We start from the raw sequence: 23,830 nt of genomic DNA on the forward strand, positions 1-23,830 counted from the left end.
CTGCAGCCATGAGAGACTTATGATTTATGATCTCTCTGAAAACAAATTTCAGTCAATATTAAAGCAACTCTCCAAGTTTAGCCCAAGGCTAAGTAGCACAGGGACATACTGCTTGAACATATCATAAGAGCGATCAATCTCTGAAGACAAGGGAAGAATGTTTTAAAAGAGATACTTGATTAATAATGGTTGGATCTAGATAAAGGTTAGCGTTAATGGAAGGCTGCATTGGTTTTAAAGGTGAGGTGTGTAATTTCTGTGGCACTGGTGGCACCAAATGAAAGTCCATGAATGATTAGATTTTTTTTTTTTTTTTTACCCCAATGCTGGGGGTTTGTGGGTGGTTGCCATGGCATTGCTATTCAGTTAATAGGGTGTCCTGGGTGGTGATTAGTGCATTGCCATGAGGTTCCTAAGGTGTTCTGTGTGGTTTTGATGAGATTTTTGTATTTAAATTTAAAGTTCTATATATTTACAGTACCCCTGTCTGTTTGTAAAAAAAAAAAAAAGAAATATTGCTCATGTGTAGAACTTTTCTGTAGGGCTTATGCAATATATGTACACACATAATATTGGGTACGTTTTGCTATTTAGTTTAAAAATCTATTAATATTGATGTGTGTATTTGTATATGGATATTTGTTAGGATGTGTATGTTTATGTGTAATTGTATGTATATGTCTTGCATTGCCTTCACCTTTAAAACATTTGTTGTTGTTGTTAGACCATGCAACATGGTCATGTGATACCAATTAGCCACACCTTATAAAAGGCTTTTTAAGCCACAATGTGACAGTTTATGGTATGTTTTAACTTAATAGTCATGACTTAAAGGCTTTTTAAATTTATAACCTACTCTGAGTGTCTTGGACTACTAGAGTATTTGAATAGAATATCCCTTATCCAAAGAGCACCAGTGGGAATTACTTCACACACAAGTTGCACTCCTTGCATGCTTTGTTTGACTGTGTTTTGGGTGGTGTTTAGTGCATTGCTATGTGGTTGCTAGGGTGTTCTAGGTGGTTGCTAGGAGCATGCATTTCTTAGTTTGATGTCTTATAATCAATAATATATAATAATAATAGCACCTCAATAATTCACATGACTTGAGGTATCATTAATGTCAACCGCTTGCGTTTGTTCAAATTCCGAATCCTAAGTACTAGCAATAGTAATAGTGATGCTTGCTTTTACACACACCATTAACAGTTGTTTCCAAATAGATTTACCTAAAGGACCAGGTATACTTCATTTTTGCATGTTCCTAAATCGCCTCACGCCTGTCGACCGCGTTGCCTTTCTGAATATACTATTATGACTGCAGATGAATAGGAACGCATTCGACGCATGTGCACTACAACTGCTTTGTGACACTCTTTTAGTATAGTCAATGGCCAGCGCATGCGCAGACAAGAAAAAAGTCAAGCTGCACAGCTGTGACGATGATGCTATTTGTGTCGCACATACTGTGCGTGGAGCGATCCGCAATGTGCACACCCGAAGTATACTTTTGTCTTAACACTCGTACTGCCCCCTGTTTATCATTGTTCGAATAAAAAGGTTTACACTCTTCGCAACATCTAGGCTGCACATGGACAGTCTGCTGACATACTGTGTTGATGATTAAATTTGTGTCACACGCACTGTATGCGAGATGTAGCAGACACATGGAAAACCATAGTTAACTTTGGCCTTTACATATAGTTTTGTCTGCACATTAAACTATGACAAGAGAAAGTATTTTAACATTAAAAAAATCATGCACATCAAGTGTTTGTTACAGGTTCAAGTGTGCATGAATACACGCCCCATGTTCATTATTACAGACATGGGGTGAAAGCTAACTTTCTGTTTGGTTGATTTTTCTCTGTGACAGCTTGTTATTCAGGCTCAGTCAGGGTCCTGGTGACATATCCACAGCCACTGAGCTCCACAGCCGCTGCCGATGGCACATATCCAGCACTGCCTTGTGCAAATGAGTTTTCCGATCAGTCCGTTCCACCCTTGTATTGGCCTATAGAAACATTCGCTACAACACATTCACCTGTCTCTGTGACAGGAGACTCAATTCACACTCATCAGCACCTCCTCGGCGTGTTTTTTTGTTATTTTTTATTTTTTTTTGGTTATGCCCAATTCCCAATGTGCTTTTTTCAAGTCCTTGTGGTTGCGTAGTGATTCGCCTCAGTCCGGGTGGTGGAGGACGAATCCCAGTTTCCTCCACATCTGAGACCGTCAACCCGCGCATCTTATCAAGTGGCTTGTTGAGCGCATTGCCATGGAGACATAGCGCGTGTGGAGGCTTCATGCCATCCACCGCGGCAACCACGCTCAACTCACCATGCGCACCTCCAAGAACGAACCACATTATAGCGACCACGAGGAGGTTACCCCATGTAACTCTACCCTCCCTAGCAACCGGGCCAATTTGGTTGCTTAGGAAACCTGGCTGGAGTCACTCAGCACGCCCTGGGATTCGAACTAGCAAACTAGCTAACTCCAGGGGTGGTAGCCAGCGTATTTTACCACTGAGCTACCCAGGCCCCCCCTCCTCGGCTTGCTTATTCCATCTGCAGAAAGAGCCTTGCAGTTCTTCACATTCAGACTAAATTTAGCTTGGGTAACATCTTCTCTACGATCTGGGCCTGTCCATCAGCACACACTGATTATTTTATGATGAGTGGATCGACACTCTCCTTCAATAATGGAGTTCTTGAAATGCATTTTGGAAACAGTTACGCTGTGATCTCACACCATCCGTCATAGTGATGATCCATTTTCTTCAAATCTCACCCAGCTTTCCTGGTGTGATCTTCCAAAGTCCCTTGAAAGAGATCATTCACCCAAAAATGAAAATTCTGTCATCATTTACTCGCCTTCATGTTGTTTCAAATCCGTATGACTCTCTTTCTTTTGTGGCAAAAAAAGGAGATGTTAGACAGCCTCAGTCTCCATTCATTGTCATTGTAAGGAAAAAAAAAAAATATTAAAATTAAATGGTTACTGAGACTTTAAGTTCCTAACATTCTGCCAAACCTCTCCTTTGGTATTTAATTGAAGAAAGAAAGTCATATGGGTTTGAAACATCGTGAGGGTGAGCAAAAAGATGAAAGGTGTTTTTTTTAAATGCATATATCTGGTAGGTTAGGTTAATTTCGAGTACACTAGCATATAAATGGCTTTAAAGCTAATAGACATGGACTAAAAGCCACAAAAGTCCCTTTTTGATTTCATGGGGTCTTGAAGTTGAAGCCCAAACCCAACTGGTACTGTAAATGAAATTGTGTGACCTCACCCGATCCAATTGGTACCCTCAAAAGCAAACCCGACCCAAACCAGAGCTCCCTTGGTCTCTTTTAATTTCCTTTCCAAGTGAGTAGATCGAGACACACAGATTCTCACAGCTCTGACTCAAAGATGAAGGATTATGTGTGCACACTTGATGAATTACATTGAAATTAAAATATAAAATATTTATGGTAATGATTTATTTTTTATAATTAAGTGCGAACCCGATGCAAATCTGAAGTTATGCATGAAAAACTGACCGGAACCAGATAGAAACAGGCAGTTTTTGAGGTCCCATTGCACTCAGTTGCACTAGCAGACCCCTGTCTGGCATTTCAGGCAAGCCTTTTGTCCTATTGCAGTGCTTCCACACAACTACACTACATAACCACACACAAAAACACTCATACGTCAATGTGAATATGATCAGTGCCATCAAGCTTCATTCCTCTGCTGATCCCCTGGAGAGTGAGGAGACTTCTTATACAAATCTCTTTCTCTAGTTCTCTCTATTTCTCTCTCTCTCTCTCTCTCTCTCTCTCTCTCTCTCTCTCTCTCTCTCTCTCTCTTTGTCTTGTTCTGCTCACTTCTGAAAGGACAGATGCAGTGTTGAAGTGAGATAAGGCAGATTACAGCAGGACGGGCCCATTAAAAAGGCACATTTTCCACAATCTTGCCTGTAATACCACACAGGAGATGCTTTTTACAACTTATTCATGCATTTTGCTGGACTCAATAATGCATTGTTTTTTTTTGTTTTTTTTTTTTAATGCTTACTGCACTCTAGTGTAGGATTGACAGTGTAGCAAAAAGTATTCTAATTAACTAAGGGATAGTGTGCGGTCAATTGGTCATGAAATAAACCCTGACAGGGTGTCCAGAACTCTGACGGGAAGCAGAGGGGTGTGTTTCGTGAAAATGACCGGCTGACTGTACATTTTCCCACTTACTACATGGCTACTTACCAAATAGATAAATAAATGGGCATATAAATAAATGGAAATGTACAGTAGATTTGAGTTAAAATCATTTCATTATGTTAGAAGAAAAAGACCACGAAGTGATATGAGAATCCAGCACATGTATGTAGGAATTCAGTTGCCTGGGTCAGCAGTCCATTATATAGTTTAACAGTTATTATAAAAACATATGATTGCAGATTGACCCATCAGAATCAAGAATTCAAGAAAGTTGTGTGAGGGGAAATATGTTATTGTGTTATTGTATTTGATGTCTGCAGATTGCTTCAGAACACATTTAGTGTTTATAGTAAATCATAAGGAAACAATCACTGTTGATTGTGGATGATTATTCTATATTGTACCTTTTAAAACAGCCTTTAAATGGACTTTGCTACTTAAATACTTATGCTTGCTGTGCCACAAAATTATTATTGACCAATACATTCAGCTTTCTGTTTTTGTAGTACATAGTCAGACACGCTGTCACACATCAACAGCACAACCGCTGCCCTTTTCTTTTTCCTCTGTACATTAAGCTGCTATTTGGCCTGTTTTTCTAAACTCTTTTTCTCTTTACTTCACGACACTTGCTCCTCTAGAAATCTAGACTAGCCTTTAGACTAGATTTTATGTATCATTAATGTTTAGATGAGATTTAGCCTTTATACTAGATATGTTCATTTTGATGTGTATGTGACGAGGAGGAGGGCGTGGCCGGTCCGTGATGACGTACGCCTGGTGCTGAGTTCTCTAATCAGCGGGAGAGAGATAAGGAGGGGCTGGGACACACGAGAGAAAGATGCACGTGTTGTGTGTGTGCGTCTTTGTTTTGTTTGCTGCAAAGCACTTTTATGTTATGTGTGAGTTATGTTTTGTCATTAAAGTTTACGTTGCTGTTCAGCTAGTTCCCACTTACTCCATGCCCATGATGTGAAACTCATTACATTGGTGCCGAAATCTGGGAAGGAGGATGGATGCGCTGTCGAAGAGCCCTCGCTGCTGTTGGAGGGTCGCGACGCCGAGGAGGTATGGCATGGTCATATTGGAGCGGTTTGTTAGGAGGCAGAGGAGCCCACTGCCATTCACCAGGAGACGGAGAAGCCGTTGCCATCCGCCAAGGGGTGGAGGAGCTTGCTGCCGGCCGCCTGGAGTGGAGGAGCCACTGCCAGGGGCAAAGGAGTTCGCTGCTGGCCGCCATGAGGCGGAGGAGCCACTGACGTCTGCCGGGATGTGGAGGAGCCTGCTGCCGTCCACCAGGTGGCGATGTCCAGTGCCATCGCCCGGCGTCGCGGAGGACCGCTGCCCAGCTGACCGAGGACCTTGCGACAGTGTGTCCGGGGACCTGCCACTTTTTCTCTCTCTCTCCTCTCTCTCTCTTGTTCTGTCTGTCCCGCTTGCTCTTTCTCTCTCCCCTCTTCCTCCCCTCGGGGAAGGCTGGCCGGAGGAAGGACGGCTGAAAGGGCAACACCTCCCCTCCAGGAAGGGAGGGGGGGAGTAGGTCTGGCCAGAGGTTTCCCTGGCCTGAATCTGGAGGTGGAGTAGTGTGATGAAGAGGAGGGTGTGGCCGGGCCGTGATGACGCATGCCTGGCACTGAGTTGTCTAATCAGCGGGAGAGATATAAGGAGGGGCCGGGAGACGCAGTTGTTTTTTTTGTGCATCTTTGTTTTGTTTGCTGCAAAGCACTTTTATGTTATGTGTGAGTTATGTTCTGTCATTAAAGTTTACGTTGCTGCTCAGCCGGTTCCCGCCTCCTCCTTGCCCATGATGTGAACCCGTTTCAGTGTGCATTTTCCCAGAGGAAAATTTTAATGCTCAGAGGTTGCACTTTTATAGCTCAGAAGACTTAACTGAGTGCTCAGTTATGTTTATTTAAGTATCAGCTTTGTGATAGATGATTTTCCTAATGTTCCTAAGGAGAAATAAAAATAGACACAAATGAGACCTTTGTTGACACAGTAATTGTATAGAGCTAACATAGTTAACATGGATAACATAGTTCAGGTAATTTGGTCTTGAAAGAATTTGATGTGAAATGAGTTCATACTCTGACATTTGATTGTAGTCTTTGGACATTGATACTCTAGAAGAGACACGTAAGATTACTGGGATCTTTGTCTCAGGAGAAAAATCTGAGATGCAGAAGACTTAAGCAAAAGTCTCTATTTGATCTCCATTTAATCTCATTGCTGTCTAGGAGAAATAACTAGATATTTAAGAGATCTATTTGGTGATTTTTCTTTCCTGTGGGCATTTCTCTGCAACAGTATCCTTTGATCTCTTCCACAGCCTTTCCTGAAACATGAACATGGATCCATGACACTTTATATGGTTTTCACACAATCATGAATGCTCAAGTACAATTCTTGGTACCTTACAATTCTGTACATATACTATGTAGCTTACAAGGGTACTTAAAATGCTACAAACACTGTAGTTACAAACACACAAACACACCTGTGTCCACTCAAGGCCCTTTGCAGTAATCACAATGCAGTACAGTATGGCTGTATCTGCCTTATATCTCTCAGGTTAATGCAGGAGAGTGCAGCTCTTCCCATCAGCGAGCAGAGTTCTGGTGCTTCACCTGACCCTCTCCGGAGCTCTTTATGTCTCTTACAGACTTTCAGCGCTCTCCCCGGAGCACACAGGGGGAGGAGAGCTTAATATTTCTGAAAGACACTTCTTTAAAATATTGTTGCACTTATACTTCAGCTCCCTGGTGTTCTCAGAGAAGATATAAGGTAGATCAGTGGTTCTCAACTGGTTTTGAGCACCCAGATTTTACTTTGGACAAGTGGCGATCCAACCCAATATAAAAATTGTTTTGTTGTACAAAAGTACAAAATGTTATTAAAAAACACATTAAAATGTATTACTATTACCATAAACCGCATAGGCCCAAAAATTAGCAAAATTTTGTCTGAATAGGAAAATTCACAATTTGCTAAATTATCAACATTAGATTGTCTGAATATGAAAATTGATAGTTTTGGTTTCTAAATGTCTCATGAATTTTGCTGCAGTAATTCACTGTGCATACAAATTTTTAGTCAGCACAAACCATGTTTATCCTTGCTGTATTAAATGTAGCCTGAGTTTTACCCTGCATAGTTTTTTGTTTTGTTTTTTCACATTGTTTCAGAGGTTTTCAAATATCAACCAGTCCATCAACCTATTTTGGTAAGCTTCTACCAATCTACACCAAAATACCAGTTTAACTGGACGCGTGGATTTTTGTCAACAACAAAAGACATGGGAAGTGTTTTCTCCTACCTTTTAAAAGTTATAAAGCCTATTTATTTGTCTGTCTTAATTATGTACGATTATTTGGTTAGTTGCATTTTATTATTTGCGTTTAGCATTGCTTTTTTCCTGCTGTCCCTGACCCTATCAGAACAGACCTGCAGCACATTTTTGGGTCGTGACCCACCAGTTGAGAGGTAGTAGTCGACAGTAGTCGACAATCAAATTCACCTCAGCTATTCTAATTCATTGTTTGCACAGCAAAAAAGTTCATAAAAGTTTTATACATATTTGCTGTTTCATGCTTTTTGGTTATACAAGTTTCTCAGTATATTGTGTTCTGGTCATTGCAGCTGCTAAACCACTTGAAAATCAAATTCCTGTCTCTCCAGACAGACTGTGTATTATTAACTCGCAAAATGCATGAATACCAGCTCATAAGTGTGTTTGTGTGTGTGTGTTTGTGCGTGTGCAAGGGCTTGCTTGAAGGAAAAGAAAATGATTAGTGTCAAATGTGCCTTCTGATTGTACTCAAATTTGCTTAAAAAAAAGAAAAAAAAATACAACTTTGTTTTTTAGGATATTGCTTTTAGCCAAAACAAACAATTCCATCTTCATCATTATATTTGAGCACTGCAGTTACAGAGAGCAGTGTGAGAAATAATCAATATATAAGCTGTATGTGGCCTTTAAAACAAGATTTCCTGTCCTTCTCTTTGACCACTATCATTAACCCTTGACCTCTGTAAAATCCCAAAGCAGCTGCTTTTAATCTGGTGACCTGTATATGTTGGAGTGCAGGGACTCTCTGAGCCATGCTGTTGTTAATTAGTGGTGCTTGCTAATTCAAACATCACTGTAACTACTCATACTTAAGCTTTGGGATTTTAACAAACCTCTAACCTTCATCCTGCATTGTTTGGGCTAAAATGAAACCTCAAATAGAGCAGCTTGTTGAGGATAGGTGTGTTATAATTTTTCTAAGCAAACTTACAACATTCGCCTAGCATACTTTGATATAGCTGAAAAGAATAGATGTGTAATTTTCTAGTTTGATTAGAATCCTGGATTGGGTGAAACATGTTTGGTAGTGTATTAAGACTGTGGGCTAATGTAGTGCCGCTAGTCTTCTCCGTGATGGTCTTCACAGGTCTCAGGTCAGACATGACTGAAGGAGCTCACCTCGGGAATGCTACAAGTACATAATTGTGCTTGTTCACGCACATTGACATCTTCTGTCAGCTATCACAGAAAAAACAAAAAAAACAAATGCCTGGCTTTTGGGTTCCACCAGAAAAGCTGTGTATTATCAGTTTTTGTGCCCAATTTACTTTATTCAAAAGAAACAATAAGGCATGTAAAGGAGGAAGACAGCTGCAGTCAAATAAGCCCTTTGAAGAAGTACATCAAAAGAGCGATTCATATTGCTGGGCAAGGGATGACAACAGTGGAGGGTTGGGGGTGAGGCAGTGGATATGACATTGGGTTTGGAGGTTGTCCAGAAGAACAGAGAGGTTCACGGGGTGGTTCATCTTGGTTTCCAATTCTCCTTCAATCTTTATAGTCAATGCATCACAGCAGGCAAGAAGGCAAATTGTTGGGTGTTGATTGGGGTGGGAATCAACAGGGATTGTGTTTCGATAAAATAATATTGCAATTCTTTGTTTAGTGTGTTTTGATTCAAAACAGTGAAATACTGTAATCTTTTACTCTCTTGTTTCTCTTTCATCTTTGCACAACCAGTGCTGAACTTCTTGCTTTACTTCACTGAGTGTAGATAGGTATGTCAGCGGTAATGTTTCTATCCAACTTGCGAATTTAAATAATGCACAGAATTAGAATATGGCAAAACAATTTGTGTATAAAGCAGCGTGTCCATCCCATTTGTATATGAGAACTAAATTGTAATTTCTCTGGAAGTTGGCACAAAATAAAATGGAATTTGAAGCCACTGTGGCTCTTTTATTAAATGTAATTAATTACTTGCCGTTTAGAGTGTGTAGACAAAATGCTCCAATGAATGTTATGTTTGTTAGCATTCAGCGGCAGATGCCTTTTGTCTGGGAGCGAAAGTGCGCCAACAGTTCTGGAAGGGAATAGTAGCCAAACATTTCGATGAATGCTTTTTGTGTCCTGCAATGCAGAATAACCAGAGAAAGATTTCAGATGCTATGCTGTGATATTGATGATATTCCCTGGGTGAATTATGTATTTGCATGGCTTGTTGAGGCAGTCACATGACTTTTTTGATGTGCACTTATATTCCCATAAATTTGCCTAATGACAAATAATTTTTAGGCCTAATTTTCAATTACATTTTTCAGTGAAACTGCTCAATGAGATCTTTAAGACATTACAGACATTACAGCATAATTTTCTGTAGAGCTGCTTTGAAAGGATTTGCATTGTGAAAAGTGCTTTGCAAATAAAAATGACAGATTAAATTCTATAGGAATACTTTCAGAAAATGTGTTTCAGTTGTAGTTCCTGCGCAAAAAAAAAGAAAAGAAAACTATAGGATACAAAAAATAGGCCTGTGAGAAATGTACAATAAACCTAATGTATTGTTCTAAACATGACGTGCTCAAAGAATAAAAGATAGTTTAACCCGGCATCTCATTGAAAATAGCCTTCTTAATCAGCAGGGTAAAAAAAAATAGGCATACCTAGCCTAAAACAGTCATTTTCTATCTTTTTGATGAACAAAATTAACACGTTAACATGGTCCGGTAAAAGACGGGACCTGACTCACCTGAAGTGAATATTCTTCACTTGAAAAAGCCAGCTCAGCAGGAAAATAACTTACAAGCACGCACAGATTTAAAGAAGACTCAAATATGAAAACATCCATCGCGAATTGCAAGCCAACATTTCAGAAATCCACTTCCCGCACCAAGTGATTTCATAGCTACTTTGCTGAGTTTACTTGACTAGCGAGAGAACATTTTCCTGCATGCTGCGAGTGAGAGAGGGAAGAAACACGCGAAGCCTGCGGTGAAATGAAACTTTGTATCTGCTCCAGATATCCTCTTTTTAAATAATATTTGTATTATTATTAATTATATTTAAAATGTGTAACATGACAGTAATCTAAGCGCAGCCTTTGAAATAATATAAAGCCAAATGTAAATGTTGAACAGTTTAATGGGGAAAAATATTAACTGACTAGTAATTCCAGTGTCTACTAGCAGCATCAGTACTATTTCGCACATCCCTAATCGAAACCCATCTAATGTTGTACATCTTTGCAAATGAAACAAGTTATAGACTTATTTTCTTAGTTTGTTCTGAGTTCTCACATATTCTGAGTGGTGGTCTATTTATTCACCAAAAAATTTGATGCGAAAATGTAACAAAATTATTTGTAAGAATCAGTGGCATTTGAAGGTGTTAGAATATCGATACAGTATTGTGAGGTAAAATAACACCAAAATACCACACCTCTAGTGTGGATGTGGGTGGATGGGTTACAGGTTTAGGAGCTAAAAGTGGCACCCGCATCCTCCTCCTTTCAACTCTTCATAATTAACACACACATACATATGCATACATCCTCTGTCACGCTGGAGAGAGTGCCCGGGGAGTGCAATGCTTGGAGGGTGTCACCGAGCTGATCCCGTCAGGCTCACGTAGTGGCCGCTGACTGCTTTCCACACACATTGCGCTTTAATACATCCAGCTCTACCATATTATCACAGCTCTGTGGAAGAGCAGATCAGTGAAGGTGCATCTCTTTCTCATCTCACTTCCATCTCTTAGCCTCTTTGTGCCTTTTACTCTGCTTATTAGTTTGTAAAATAGACCAGATAGGGATCCTATTATTTCTTGCCTGCTTCCTGCTTCACATCTCATAGTCCTAACCTGGCATATCTTTTCAGAGCTGGTTGAGAGCAGTTAATTGGCCGTGAGAGACATTTCAAGTTCATTTATTGGTAACTATACCATCCCACTTTTTCTCAGAACACTGTATTTTCACCTGTGAAAATGAGCACTAAAGCACAAGGAGAAAACTGCTCATCTCTGTGGTGACCCCAACAGTTCATAGTGGCTTGTCGCTTTGTGTAGGTCCTGGTGGACTATGCAATGCGATATCCGGAAGCAGTGCCTCTGCGCAACATTTCATGCACGAAGTGTTGCGGAGGCACTCTTCAGAATAATCTCCCGAGTGGGGATTCCGAAAGAAATCCTCATTGATCAGGGCACTACGTTCATGTCACGTACACTACACGAACTGTATGAATTATTGGGGATTAAATCAATTCGGACCAGCGTTTACGGATGGCTTGGTCGAATGATTTAATCAGACCCTAAAGAATATGATTCGTAAGTTCGTGCATGAAGACACTTGAAATTGGGACAAGTGGCTCGAGTCCCTAATATTTACAGTTCAAGAGGTCCCGCAAGACTCAAAGGGGGTTCTCCTCATTTTAATTATTGTATGGGCGTCGACTGCGTGGCATGCTCAACATCCTATTGGAAAATTGGGAGGAGGGACCTTCAAACAGCAAAAACAAAATTCAATACATTCTTGACCTGAGAGCAAAACTCCACACACTGGGGAAATTGACAAAAGAGAATTTGCTCCAGGCTCAAGAACATCAAAGCCGGCTATATAATAGGGGTACTTGGCTACAGGAATTTATACCGGGAGATAAAGTCCTTGTATTGCTCCTCACATCAAGCTCTAAATTACTAGCTAAGTGGCAAAGACCCTTTGAGGTCACACGGTGAGTTGGGGAAATCAATTATGAGGTGAAACGAATGGATAGAGGCAGAGCACGTCAGATTTACCACCTCAACCTCCTAAAACCTTGGAGAGAGGCAGTCCCCGTGAATTTGGTGACGGTGGTTCCAGAGTGGGAGGAGCTCGGACAGGAGGTGAACTTAAAAGCCACTGATCGAGTCACCCCGGTCACTTGTGGAGACCACCTCTCACCATCCCAAGTTACGGAGGTTGCCAGGTTGCAAGGAGAATTCTCTGACGTGTTCTCGCCTCATCCCGGTCATACGAATCTCATAGAGCACCATATCAAAATGACCCCAGGGGAAGTGGTACGTAGTCATCCCTACCGATTACCCGAGCACAAGAAAGAAGTGGTTCAGGAAGAATTAAAGGCCATGCTGGATATGGGGGTAATAGAAGAATCCCACAGTGACTGGGCCAGCCCGGTGGTTCTGGTTCCTAAGAGTGACGTCTCGGTCCGGTTCTGTGTGGATTATAGTAAAGTCAATGTGGTGTCTAAGTTTGATGTGTACCCGATGCCTCGGAATGATGAACTGCTCGATCGGTTAGGCGCGGTTTACACCAATTCCTGATGCTTCTGTTCAGTTTGTTCGGGGCCCCGGCTACCTTTCAGTGGCTCATGGACAGAATCCTCAGACCGCACGCTGCTTACGCCACTGCCTGTTTAGATGACATCATTATTTTCAGTAATGATTGGTAGCGGCATCTGAGGGCTGTCCTGAGGTCGTTGAGATGGGCGGGACTCACGGCAAACCCAAAGAAGTGTGCACTTTGGGCGGGTGGAAGTTTGGTATCTGGGCTTCCACTTGGGTTATGGGCAGGTGCGGCCCCAAATTGATAAGACCACAGCAATTGCAGCCTGCCTGAGACCTAAGACCAAAAAGGAGGTGAGACAGTTCCTGGGGCTGGCTAGCTATTATTGTAGGTTTGTGCCTAACTATTTGACCATCACCAGCCCGCTGACTGGTATGACTAAAAAGGGGGGTACAGTCCAGTGGACGGAGCCCTGTCAGCAGGCATTTTTTCTACAGGGGTGAAGGCTGCACTTTGCGGTGGGCTGTTATTGCACTCTCCTTACTTCACTCTCCCTTTTATCTTGCAGACAGACACATCGGATGGGGGGTGGGAGTGGTACTGTCCCAGATGGAGGGGGAGAAGTGCCCCGTGCTGCACATTAGTCGCTGAGAGAGACTAAGTACATCACAATTGAGAAGGAGTGTTTGGCCATCAAGTGGGCAGTCCTCAACCTCCGGTACTATCTGTTGGGGCATGCTTTCACCCTCTGTTCGGACCACAGCCCGCTCCAATGGCTCCATCACATAAAGGATGCCAACATGCGGATCACCCATTGGTATCTAGCTCTCCAGCCTTTTAAGTTCAAGGTGGTCCACACTCCGGGGGTGCAGACGGCTGTTGCGGATTTCTCCAGAAATTGGGGGGGGGAGTAAGTGACAGGCCTGATGGCTCCCCAGATTGAGTCGGGCGATGGTGGTATGTGGTGATGGGGCCGAGCGACATCTGTAGAGAGCGTGGCCGGGAGAGGAAGAGCAGTAAGGATTCAGACATGTGGGAAATTATCTCTAACAGTTGTTTTGTGTTGCAGTGAGAGCTGGAGTGGGATAAAAGGGCAGTCCAAACCGCTGGACGAGAGAGAGAGAGAGAGACGCACGCAGCAGTCTCTGTGTGTGGGTTCATTGGTTTTGCTGAAAAGCATTAGTTAGTGTGTGTCACTGAAAAGTGTGCAATAAAAAGACTGACGTGGATTATTTATCCAGCTCCCGCTTCCTCCTTTACAAGAAAGCTAGAGATCTATCACACTCTTTTTTATGAATTCCTCGCATTTAGTCATTGCGTTAAGTGTAGCGCTTTTTTTCTAGCGTGTAACTTACTTCAAGTTCACCTGTTGTTAATCTCATATTTTCATCAATAGTATGTTTTATTTAAAAAGGTTTGATTGTCATCATGATCTTTTTCATCTTGTCTTCATTGCAGTTGACAAAATCAAAAAGCCTTTCAGATTAACACTGCCTGTCTGATTTCAAACCAGTTTAAAATCTTTCATAGCGGGGTGTCTGACAGGTGCACACTAAAAAAAGAGTTGGCGACGGGCTCGTGTAGTGAGTTGACAACAATGGGGGGCTTTTTTTCTCAGACTTAAAACATGAAAGGGCGGCTAGTCTTGTAGTCATCTTTAGTACAGTCCTCTTCACACATTGAATGCATATTTCCTGTCCGACACAAGCTATATCTGCAGGATATGTTTGACAGTCACATCAGTACTGATTTAGAAAAGCACTTTAGATGACACAGATGAAATCAAACATCTCACAGTCAGGCTGTCGGGGATAAATCCAGTCCATTGAAATAAAAGTAATAAGTTGAGCTTGCTTGTCATCAGTTATGACTGTGACAATGAAGAAAGACTCATAACGGAATGTGCCAGTCCATCCCAAGGGCTGTTGCAGGCTCGTTTATCATAATGGGGAAAAATCAAATGCATATATCCCTTGTCTTTCCTTCAGCATTGTTAAAAAGTGTCAAAACAATGCCTGCTGAAGGTTGTTGTCTGCAGTATCATGGTGTGTATTAGCACATCCTCCACACAGAAATTCATAGTGAGTTTTTTGGAAGTGCGATTTTTTTTTGTTAGTGAGCCCAGGCTGATGAACCGTGAGATTCAGACATGCAAAGACGAAGGAGGTGCAGTAGGCTTTTTTTAGAGGAGGAGAGGAGGAAAAAAGAATGAGCACTTTGATCACAACGCACACGAAAGCGCCATGATGTTTGCCAAGTTTATCACATGCGTACGAGTGGGTTTGTGAGCATTCATGTCACACTGGGAAAGTGGAGCGTGGTCCTTAGAGAGAAACAGAAAAACTTTAATTAAACAAGTGGATTCTCTAACAGATTCACACAAAGTAAAACCCACAAATGATACGTGGAGACTGTAGATTGATATGACACACTGACTAGGTGAAAACAGGGATAAAGGGAGTGAAAATACATTAGAGTGGTTGGCGTTTGGGAGGGTGGACAGTTGGAAATGAAACTAGCCCTCTCTGAAAATGCACGGTCCCTGCAATCTTCGGCATCTGTTTGTCAGTGCTTCATAAATATTTATCATTTAAATAATGATAGATAGAGCGATGCTTGGCTGGGCAAAACTTGTCACTACAATGTTGGGATTTGCCTTTGTACAGTGGTGTGTGTCAGAAGAGCACACTCAAGCTCAAATGTGGTTGCTAGGGTGTTCTGGGTGGTTGCTAGTGTGCTTTGGGTAGTTCCTAGGCTGTTGGTAGATGCTTGTAAGGGCATGAAGTCTCTATAATATTCTGATACTTAGATGGGGATTTTTTTCCAGATTTTTACTTCCACCAATCAAAAAAAAAAGTCAAACTGCTTAGAAAAGTCATAGTGAACCTCTCATCAACAAGTCACACCATATTGACTGATATGGTATCATTCATATCCATAGCACAAACTTTGAGAGTTATCAGCCGAAGTGCTGTATGGAAAAATAATTAGAATGACAAATAGCAATAGTGATTGCTAATAATCGGATGGCTCTTCTGAGCACAGAGTATTAAACACAAAACTTATTTATTTCAGTTAAATCACTCTGACAAAACTTTCACCTCTTTTATTTATAGAGAATTGAAGTTATTCCTGGTTGGTGAAATATTTAATAAGAAACAGACAAAGTCCTTTGCAAAAAAAAAAGTAGGCTTTCTTATTTTCAGAATGAAAAAGAGCTGATTTGGTCCCTCCAGCATTGGAAGAGTACACTGAAGCATGGCAATTGAGAATGTTTTGTGAATGCAAAGCTCGCTTGAAATGGTCCGTGGTGAATTAGAGTAACTTGTTTGTACAACCACCCAGCTGTGACCGAAAATTCGACTCTGGGGCGTTGAGCTATTCTTCAGCCCGGGTTAAGCCACTTCACTCTGCCATCTGTCCTGACGTGTGGCACGGCTTATCTGCATGGAGGTGCTGGAAGACCGTGTCTCACTTCAGCCCACTTTTATTCCCATAATGGTGTTCATGTTTGGAGATCACCCTGGGCTGGGTGTCAAATTGACTGTGTCTTACACTCCTGCCCGCAACCACCCAAGTGTTCAAGGTGTGATTTATGTATTTGAATCTAGTAATCTAGAATCTAGTTTCTATTATGATGTCGTATTAACCATTTTCCCCTCTTCTATCTTGTTTCTTAGCTCTGAGAGACCCATGCAGCGAAGTGACCTGCAGCTTTGGTAGCACCTGCATCCAGTCATCAGATGGCCTGTCTGCCAAATGCATGTGTCCTTTGACTTGTGAGAATGTCCCCAAGCACGTGGTATGTGGCAGCGATGGTCTGGATTACCAAAGCGAATGTGAACTCAACATGAAAGCCTGCGCCACCCAGAAGAACATCTGTGTGCATCACCAAGGCCGCTGTGGTGAGTCTAGCCTTAAAGAGTCATTATAATTTCATTATCTGTCATTATCACACTGAATTTCTGTGACCAATCTCACCATCTTTACATTGCAGCTTCCTTTAAAGTTATCGCGAATCCCCCCGTTTGCAGCCCATTTTACTGTGAAGATTTTATGCAAGATAAAGGACATTTAATGAGAAAAAAATTTAGGCTGGGACTTGATTTCATCCATTTGGAATTGACCCTTTGCTAAGTTCCACCCTCTTGGTTATGGTTGCTTGCTCTGACAAGCTCTGCAGAACTCCCCATTGGAATGAATGGGAGATTGACGTGAACGTCGCGGTTTTTGGCAAATATCTCATAAATGGAATGGATTATATTTTTACGTGGTCTGGTATGAAGAATGACATTGTAATGCATATTTATCTGAAGTTTTTTTGTAAAATAAATTGTTAAATTACATAGTAATTTGATTAAAAACTGTGGAGACTGTGAATTAGAATCAAGGCAAACGATTATTAGTCACTTGAAAGAAAAACACTTCATTCAGTAGCGGTTACACATCTAATAACATTAGCGTAAGTGAACAGAGCTGTTTATAACATCTCATAACACACTTGTTTTGATGCTGTGAACTGTTTATTTACTATAGCTCTTATTATGACTTGAATCAATAAATTAATTAACATTCAGTTATTAGCTTTAATAACTTTAGATTTACCTTGGAGCAAATGTAGGAGTTGTTGCAGATGTTATATGTTCATTTGGGAATGAGGGCTGACACAGTTTCATCCATAACAATCTAAGATTTTTATTTTTTTTAAATCAAAGAAAAACACTGTGGATATCTTCTCTAGGTAACTTGTGTCACTATACCAAATGTCCCGGCAACAATGTGTTTTAATTTTTTATTTTTATTTTGATAAAGTCCCGCTTAAAAGTACTCCCATAGGCTGTCATTGGAAAACAGCAAAGACGTGTGAGAGGAATGGTGGCAGGGCAACAGTTGCCAAGACATTATTGGTCAATAGGTGGGGGGGCTTAGCGAAGGGTCAATTGATTGGTTCATGAAAAATGGGCGTTCCATACCGGAATCGAGCAAGTCCTGCATGTGACTTTAAAACAATGCCTAAATAGCTAATTAGCTTTTGGTTAACATTATCCAACAGCTTGTGTGGCCTAGGTGATGTCAGCAGAAAAGGAAAGAGCAAGTTATTACATTTTGATTATGAAGATTATAAAGACAAAAGCACTATTTAAAAAAAAATATGCACCAAGAAATCGATCACAATAAAGTTAATAGGGTCAGTTTTGATTCATGTTGACTTTAAAGTGACAGTAGTTGTTTGGCTGCTGTTTTTGGAATGTAATTTTGGTTCCACTAAATTTTAAATGCTTGTCTTGTTAAGGAGCATCGTGGATACATTTTAAATAAAAAAGGGAGGAAATTCAGTGCATCAATTATTCTGCGGAGAGCTTCTGCCCCCGTCATGTCTCACCGTGCTATGTGTCTGGATTTTTGAGCTCTTCTTCTTTGATTAATTCCTGACTTTTTCATGTTAGGAGGGAGTTTGAGTCATGGGGACAGAGTGCCATTCATGAAAATCCCTCTGCCCAGATTGGACTGCCTAATGACTTTTCCCTTCTACACTGCCTGACGAGCTGTCAGATTCCTTTTTCAGCTTATTCCACCCCTCTGTGACATTTTGGAGCGACATGTTAGAAAGTTTCAGCAGATTCTGCTGTCTATCTCTCTCAGATTATGTTCACACAGTGGCAGAATTTGTTTTGTCAGTCCTGTATTAGCCAAATTTGGTTACGTTCACACACACATTTAAGTTATAAACGACAGTTTCAACCACATTCTTTAACCGAATACTGATTTTCAGGATCCACTCTCACAGCTTGAGAGTGAGTTAGATAAACCTGTGATGTGGGAACGGTACAGTGCAATAGCTTCTCTACACTGCACATACACATGTCTTGTGTGCATTTAATTTGGCCTAGCTTTCCAGTTGTGTTTTCCAAAGGTTTCAAATACAATCGTCGTGTTTCCATCAGTTTGGTGGTCTGCTCGTGACACAAATGTTGTGCTTTACACACAAAAAAAGAAAGAATTCAAAGCTGCTGTTGGTTAACTAGGATTTGACGGATGAACTTGCTCTCCGATTAGACTTGTTTATTAAACAGTGTTTTGAGAATTTTAATAAGACTTTACGGTGTTTAAAAAAGTTGCCATCTTGGGCCATGTCTACACTAATAAATTTTCTTCAGAAAGCTCCATTTTCAGTTTCCTAATGTCATCTGGTTTTTTTCTTTTTTTTTTTTTTCTTCTAAGTATGCAATATTAGAGCACATTTTCAAAAGTCTCCATACTCGGTAGAGGAAAACCCTTCCAGTGCGGATGAGAAATCATTGCAAAATCAATGCATTTTCAAACAAAAATTGATTAGTATAGATGTGGCCTAAGACGTGTACTTTGCTTTATTCACTGCTGTCATGAGAAAAGAAAAAAGAATAAACTTATTGGTTATTTGAAAGTATTAAAGCTGCACCTGTAAGATGGTTAGTCTCACTTGTTAGTAAATACAGTTGTTAATTCCAGACACTGACTGTGTGAACGTACCCTCAGTCATTCTAGCATTTAAACTTCTCTACTCTGCAACCATCAGAGGATAATCGTTAGACATCCTCAGTTTTCAGAGATCCATTGTTTCATTATTGCATAACAAAGATCAAACACCCCCTCTTGTTTAACCTTGTCTTTTTTAATTGACATGACAGTTTTATCTTGTTAATAATGCAAAACATTGAGACAATTCAGTGCCTCTTCTCTTTAGAGAGTCAGAGTAATTACGACTTCCTTCTGAACTTTCTGGAAGCTTGTGTTTGGTGTGGGGTGTGTGACATTGAGGTGTATCCTGCGGCAGAGAGAGGCAGACAGACTGCTCTTATAAATGATGTCTCCCTGGGAGACAGGGCTGGATGAATGCCCTGGGTCCCAGAGGATGTGTGTAGTTTGTGTCTCGGCAGAACTGGGAGAGTATCTTTCAGTTTAACCCCCTTGGGAAAACAAAGAACCAAGTAGGATGGCCAGCAAGTCTAAATCTTACATGGTTACACAGTACTAGCAGTTACTGTCTCTCAGATTATGATATTCACATATAGTCACCCCATAGGAAAGAAAAATCACAAATGAGATCTCTACAATAACTCAATTCTTATCTTCAGTAAGATTAAACAGAGAACAAATGGAGACTTTAGCTTAAACCTTCTGCTTCTCAAATTATTCCCCTGAGCTAAACACCCTAGTAATCTTACATGTGGGAAGTTTGGAATGAACCGCCACATCCTCACACGGTTCTACACCTGCACTGTAGAGAGCATCCTTACTGGCTGCATTTCCGCCTGGTACGGCAATAGCACCGCCCACAATCGCAAAGCACTGCAAAGGGTGGTGCGAACTGCCAGACACATCATCGGAGGTGAGCTTCCCTCCCTCCAGGACATATATACCAGGCGGTGTGTGAAAAAAGCTCGGAGGATCATCAGAGACTCCAGCCACCTGATCCATGGGCTGTTCTCATTGCTACCATCAGGCAGGCGGTATGGCAGCATCAGGACCCGCACCAGCCGACTCCATGATAGCTTCTTCCCCCAAGCAATCAGACTTCTGAACTCTTGATCTCCCACGATCAAAATACATCAGCACTGCACTTTATTACTCTTACTCATATCTCACACCGGACTGTCATAAATTATATTATTATTATTATATTCTCTACTACTATGTTGCTCGGAACTGCACCCAAGAATTTCACACACTATTGCACTTGTGTATATGGTTGTGTGACAATAAAAGTGATTTGATTTGATTTGATGTGTCTTCTCTAGAGTTTCTAGAGAAGAGAGCTCAATAATGTCACAAACTGTTCAGATTTGCAAACAAAATTCCAAGTTTTCAATATGAACTTCTTGAAAGACCCAATTTTCTGGATAATGGTATCTGCAATAATTTTACATCTCTCTACTCTTACAATATGTCAACAGTTATCTGTTTGTGTCTTTCTTATTCATCCTTAAGAATTAAAAGTTTGGGGACATCCCACTGACTTGAATAGAATTTTATTAAATTATGCACATTTTAATTATTATACCTTAACCTAAACCTTAAACCTACCACCTGCAGACACCTTGTGCCATTTATTAAACCTGAGTTAAGAGCCTTTATTTATAACCTTAATGGAGCTGCTGAAACCCCTTCTGAAAAGACAAGTATATGCAGTCTTTTGGATGTTGGTCCTCAAGATTGGAATGCAGGTGAGATGGTGTCCCCACCAGGCTTTTTATCAAATTTTATCAGCAAAACTTCACTGGCCACCAAGCTTCATCTGAAAGACCATGCTGTTCGACCAGTTTCAGCTTCTTAAGTTTTGTTGGTGAACTGCTTGGCTTTGCTGGTCCACCAGCTAGATCAGCAATAAACCAGCATTATCTAGCATAAACCAGTCTGGATCAGCATGGTCTTTGTACTCTACATGGAGTACAAAGTATGTGGACACCTGAAAACCACATCCATATGTGCTTGTTTTAACATTTATTATCAAAACTATTGACATTAATAGTTAGTTGGTCCTCCCTTTGCCTCTACTGCGTAACAGCTTCCAGTCTTATGGCTTTGGCAATTAGCTCCCATTCGAATACAAGAGCATCTGTGATGTTGAGGATTTGGGTCTGTCTTGCAGTTGTGATTCCAATTCATCCCAAATGTGTTCAATGGCGTTCAGGTCTGGGTTTGTGCAGGCCAGTCAAACTTCTCCACACCAGTCTCAGTAAACCATTTCTTAATGGACCTCTCTTTGTACACAGAGGCATTATCATGCTGGAACAGAAAATGTGCAGTCCATTCTACTACAAACATTTGTCTAAGGATATTGCATGGCTGTATGCCTAATTGTATGCACCTGTTAGTAATGGATGTAGCTGAAATAGCCAAACCCGATAATTAGATACACATACTTTTGGCCATACATTTGGCCCCCCTGAGGATAAAGCAACAAAACACAAACATTCACACATACAGTTGTTCAGCAGGACATGGGCTACTGTTATTTCAAAGCACACTCGGACAAATTTTCGGCCAGCTCATTACAAACATTTATCCCCATAAATTACAGCTAGTTTTTCCTCCAACACATGCATTAAAGCCTTCGACAGCAACTGTCAGGCAAACAGATACAGAGGCTAGTCTAATGGAGTGGCCTCATGCACAGTCTGTTGGAGCAGGGCTCAGTGTATCTGGCTAATTACAACCACCCTTGCATGGCACTGTAAGGCAGCGATACACTGAATGCTGTCTCCAGCCGGCCTCTCTTAATGGGAGCTAATGGTTTCTCCAGTTGTAATGGCTGGCTTGGCAAGATGTTGTTGGAGTCACTGCCCGCATTGTGCTAGACCCTTTTGGTCAGGCTCCATACTCCCCTCCTGTGAGAGCCATCCTTTTATTGTGTTAGTTTATACCAGTCCCTGACCTGGCATCAACACTTTTAGCCCGGCTTTCTCCCCACCTGCCTTACAGCTGCGTTTTCTTGTTGATTTTATTTCCATGTTTGTCTCTTTGATTTAACTCACTTCTTTACTAGCAAAACAAAGTGGCTTAAAGGCTAAAGAAAATTAAAACGTACAGTATGGCAGCAGTTTCGATTATCAACATTATATTAGCAAAAGACTATATGTTCTGATTCACAGGGCACCTACACAGTGTTTACTGCTTTCTACAGTTGACACTGAGCAGGAGAGACAGTATGTATGGTGAACAACATTTGCAGCATTTATTCTTTAAATTAAAGAATGTAGAATTATTTAATTTCCAAATATACAGGTGCATCTCAATAAATTAGAATGTCATGGAAAAGTTCATTTATTTCAGTAATTCAACTCAAATTGTGAAACTCGTGTATTAAATAAATTCAATGCACACAGACTGAAGTAGTTTAAGTCTTTGGTTCTTTTAATTGTGATGATTTTGGCTCACATTTAACAAAAACCCACCAATTCACTATCTCAAAAAATTAGAATATGGTGACATGCCAATCAGCTAATCAACTCAAAACACCTGCAAAGGTTTCCTGAGCCTTCAAAATGGTCTCTCAGTTTGGTACACTAGGCTACACAATCATGGGGAAGACTGCTGATCTGACAGTTGTCCAGAAGACAATCACTGATACCCTTCACAAGGAGGGTAAGCCACAAACATTCACTGCCAAAGAAGCTGGCTGTTCACAGAGTGCTGTATCCAAGCATGTTAACAGAAAGTTGAGTGGAAGGAAAAAGTGTGGAAGAAAAAGATGCACAACCAACCAAGAGAACCGCAGCCTTATGATTGTCAAGCAAAATCGATTCAGAATTTGGGTGAACTTCACAAGGAATGGACTGAGGCTGGGGTCAAGGCATCAAGAGCCACCACACACAGTCATGTCAAGGAATTTGGCTACAGTTGTCGTATTCCTCTTGTTAAGCCACTCCTGAACCACAGACAACGTCAGAAGCGTCTTACCTGGGCTAAGGAGAAGAAGAACTGGACTGTTGCCCAGTGTTCCAAAGTCCTCTTTTCAGATGAGAGCAAGTTTTGTATTTCATTTGGAAACCAAGGTCCTAGAGTCTGGAGGAAGGGTGGAGAAGCTCATAGCCCAAGTTGCTTGAAGTCCAGTGTTAAGTTTCCACAGTCTGTGAGGATTTGGGGTGCAATGTCATCTGCTGGTGTTGGTCCATTGTGTTTTTTGAAAACCAAAGTCACTGCACCCATTTACAAGAAATTTTGGAGCACTTCATGCTTCCTTCTGCTGACCAGCTTTTTAAAGATGCTGATTTCATTTTCCAGCAGGATTTGGCACCTGCCCACACTGCCAAAAGCACCAAAAGTTGGTTAAATGACCATGGTGTTGGTGTGCTTGACTGGCCAGCAAACTCACCAGACCTGAACCCTATAGAGAATCTATGGGGTATTGTCAAGAGGAAAATGAGAAACAAGAGACCAAAAAATGCAGATGAGCTGAAGGCCACTGTCAAAGAAACCTGGGCTTCCATACCACCTCAGCAGTGCCACAAACTGATCACCTCCATGCCACGCCGAATTGAGGCAGTAATTAAAGCAAAAGGAGCCCCTACCAAGTAT

At 41.1% G+C, this 23,830-nt stretch overlaps 1 protein-coding gene across 7 annotated transcripts in view; it reads left to right on the forward strand.

Moving 5' to 3' along the window:
• The window catches only part of LOC127418985 (agrin-like), a 417,085-nt gene that overhangs the window by 227,260 nt on the left and 165,995 nt on the right, over positions 1–23,830 (forward strand). For all 7 annotated transcript variants that reach the window (XM_051659953.1, XM_051659954.1, XM_051659955.1 and 4 more), the window contains one exon: positions 16,453–16,677. In XM_051659953.1, the coding sequence (XP_051515913.1) occupies positions 16,453–16,677 (225 nt within the window). The remainder of the gene's footprint in view (positions 1–16,452; positions 16,678–23,830) is intronic.

The sequence above is a fragment of the Myxocyprinus asiaticus genome, chromosome 28 (genome assembly GCF_019703515.2).
Source record: "Myxocyprinus asiaticus isolate MX2 ecotype Aquarium Trade chromosome 28, UBuf_Myxa_2, whole genome shotgun sequence".
NCBI classification, from domain to species: domain Eukaryota; kingdom Metazoa; phylum Chordata; class Actinopteri; order Cypriniformes; family Catostomidae; genus Myxocyprinus; species Myxocyprinus asiaticus.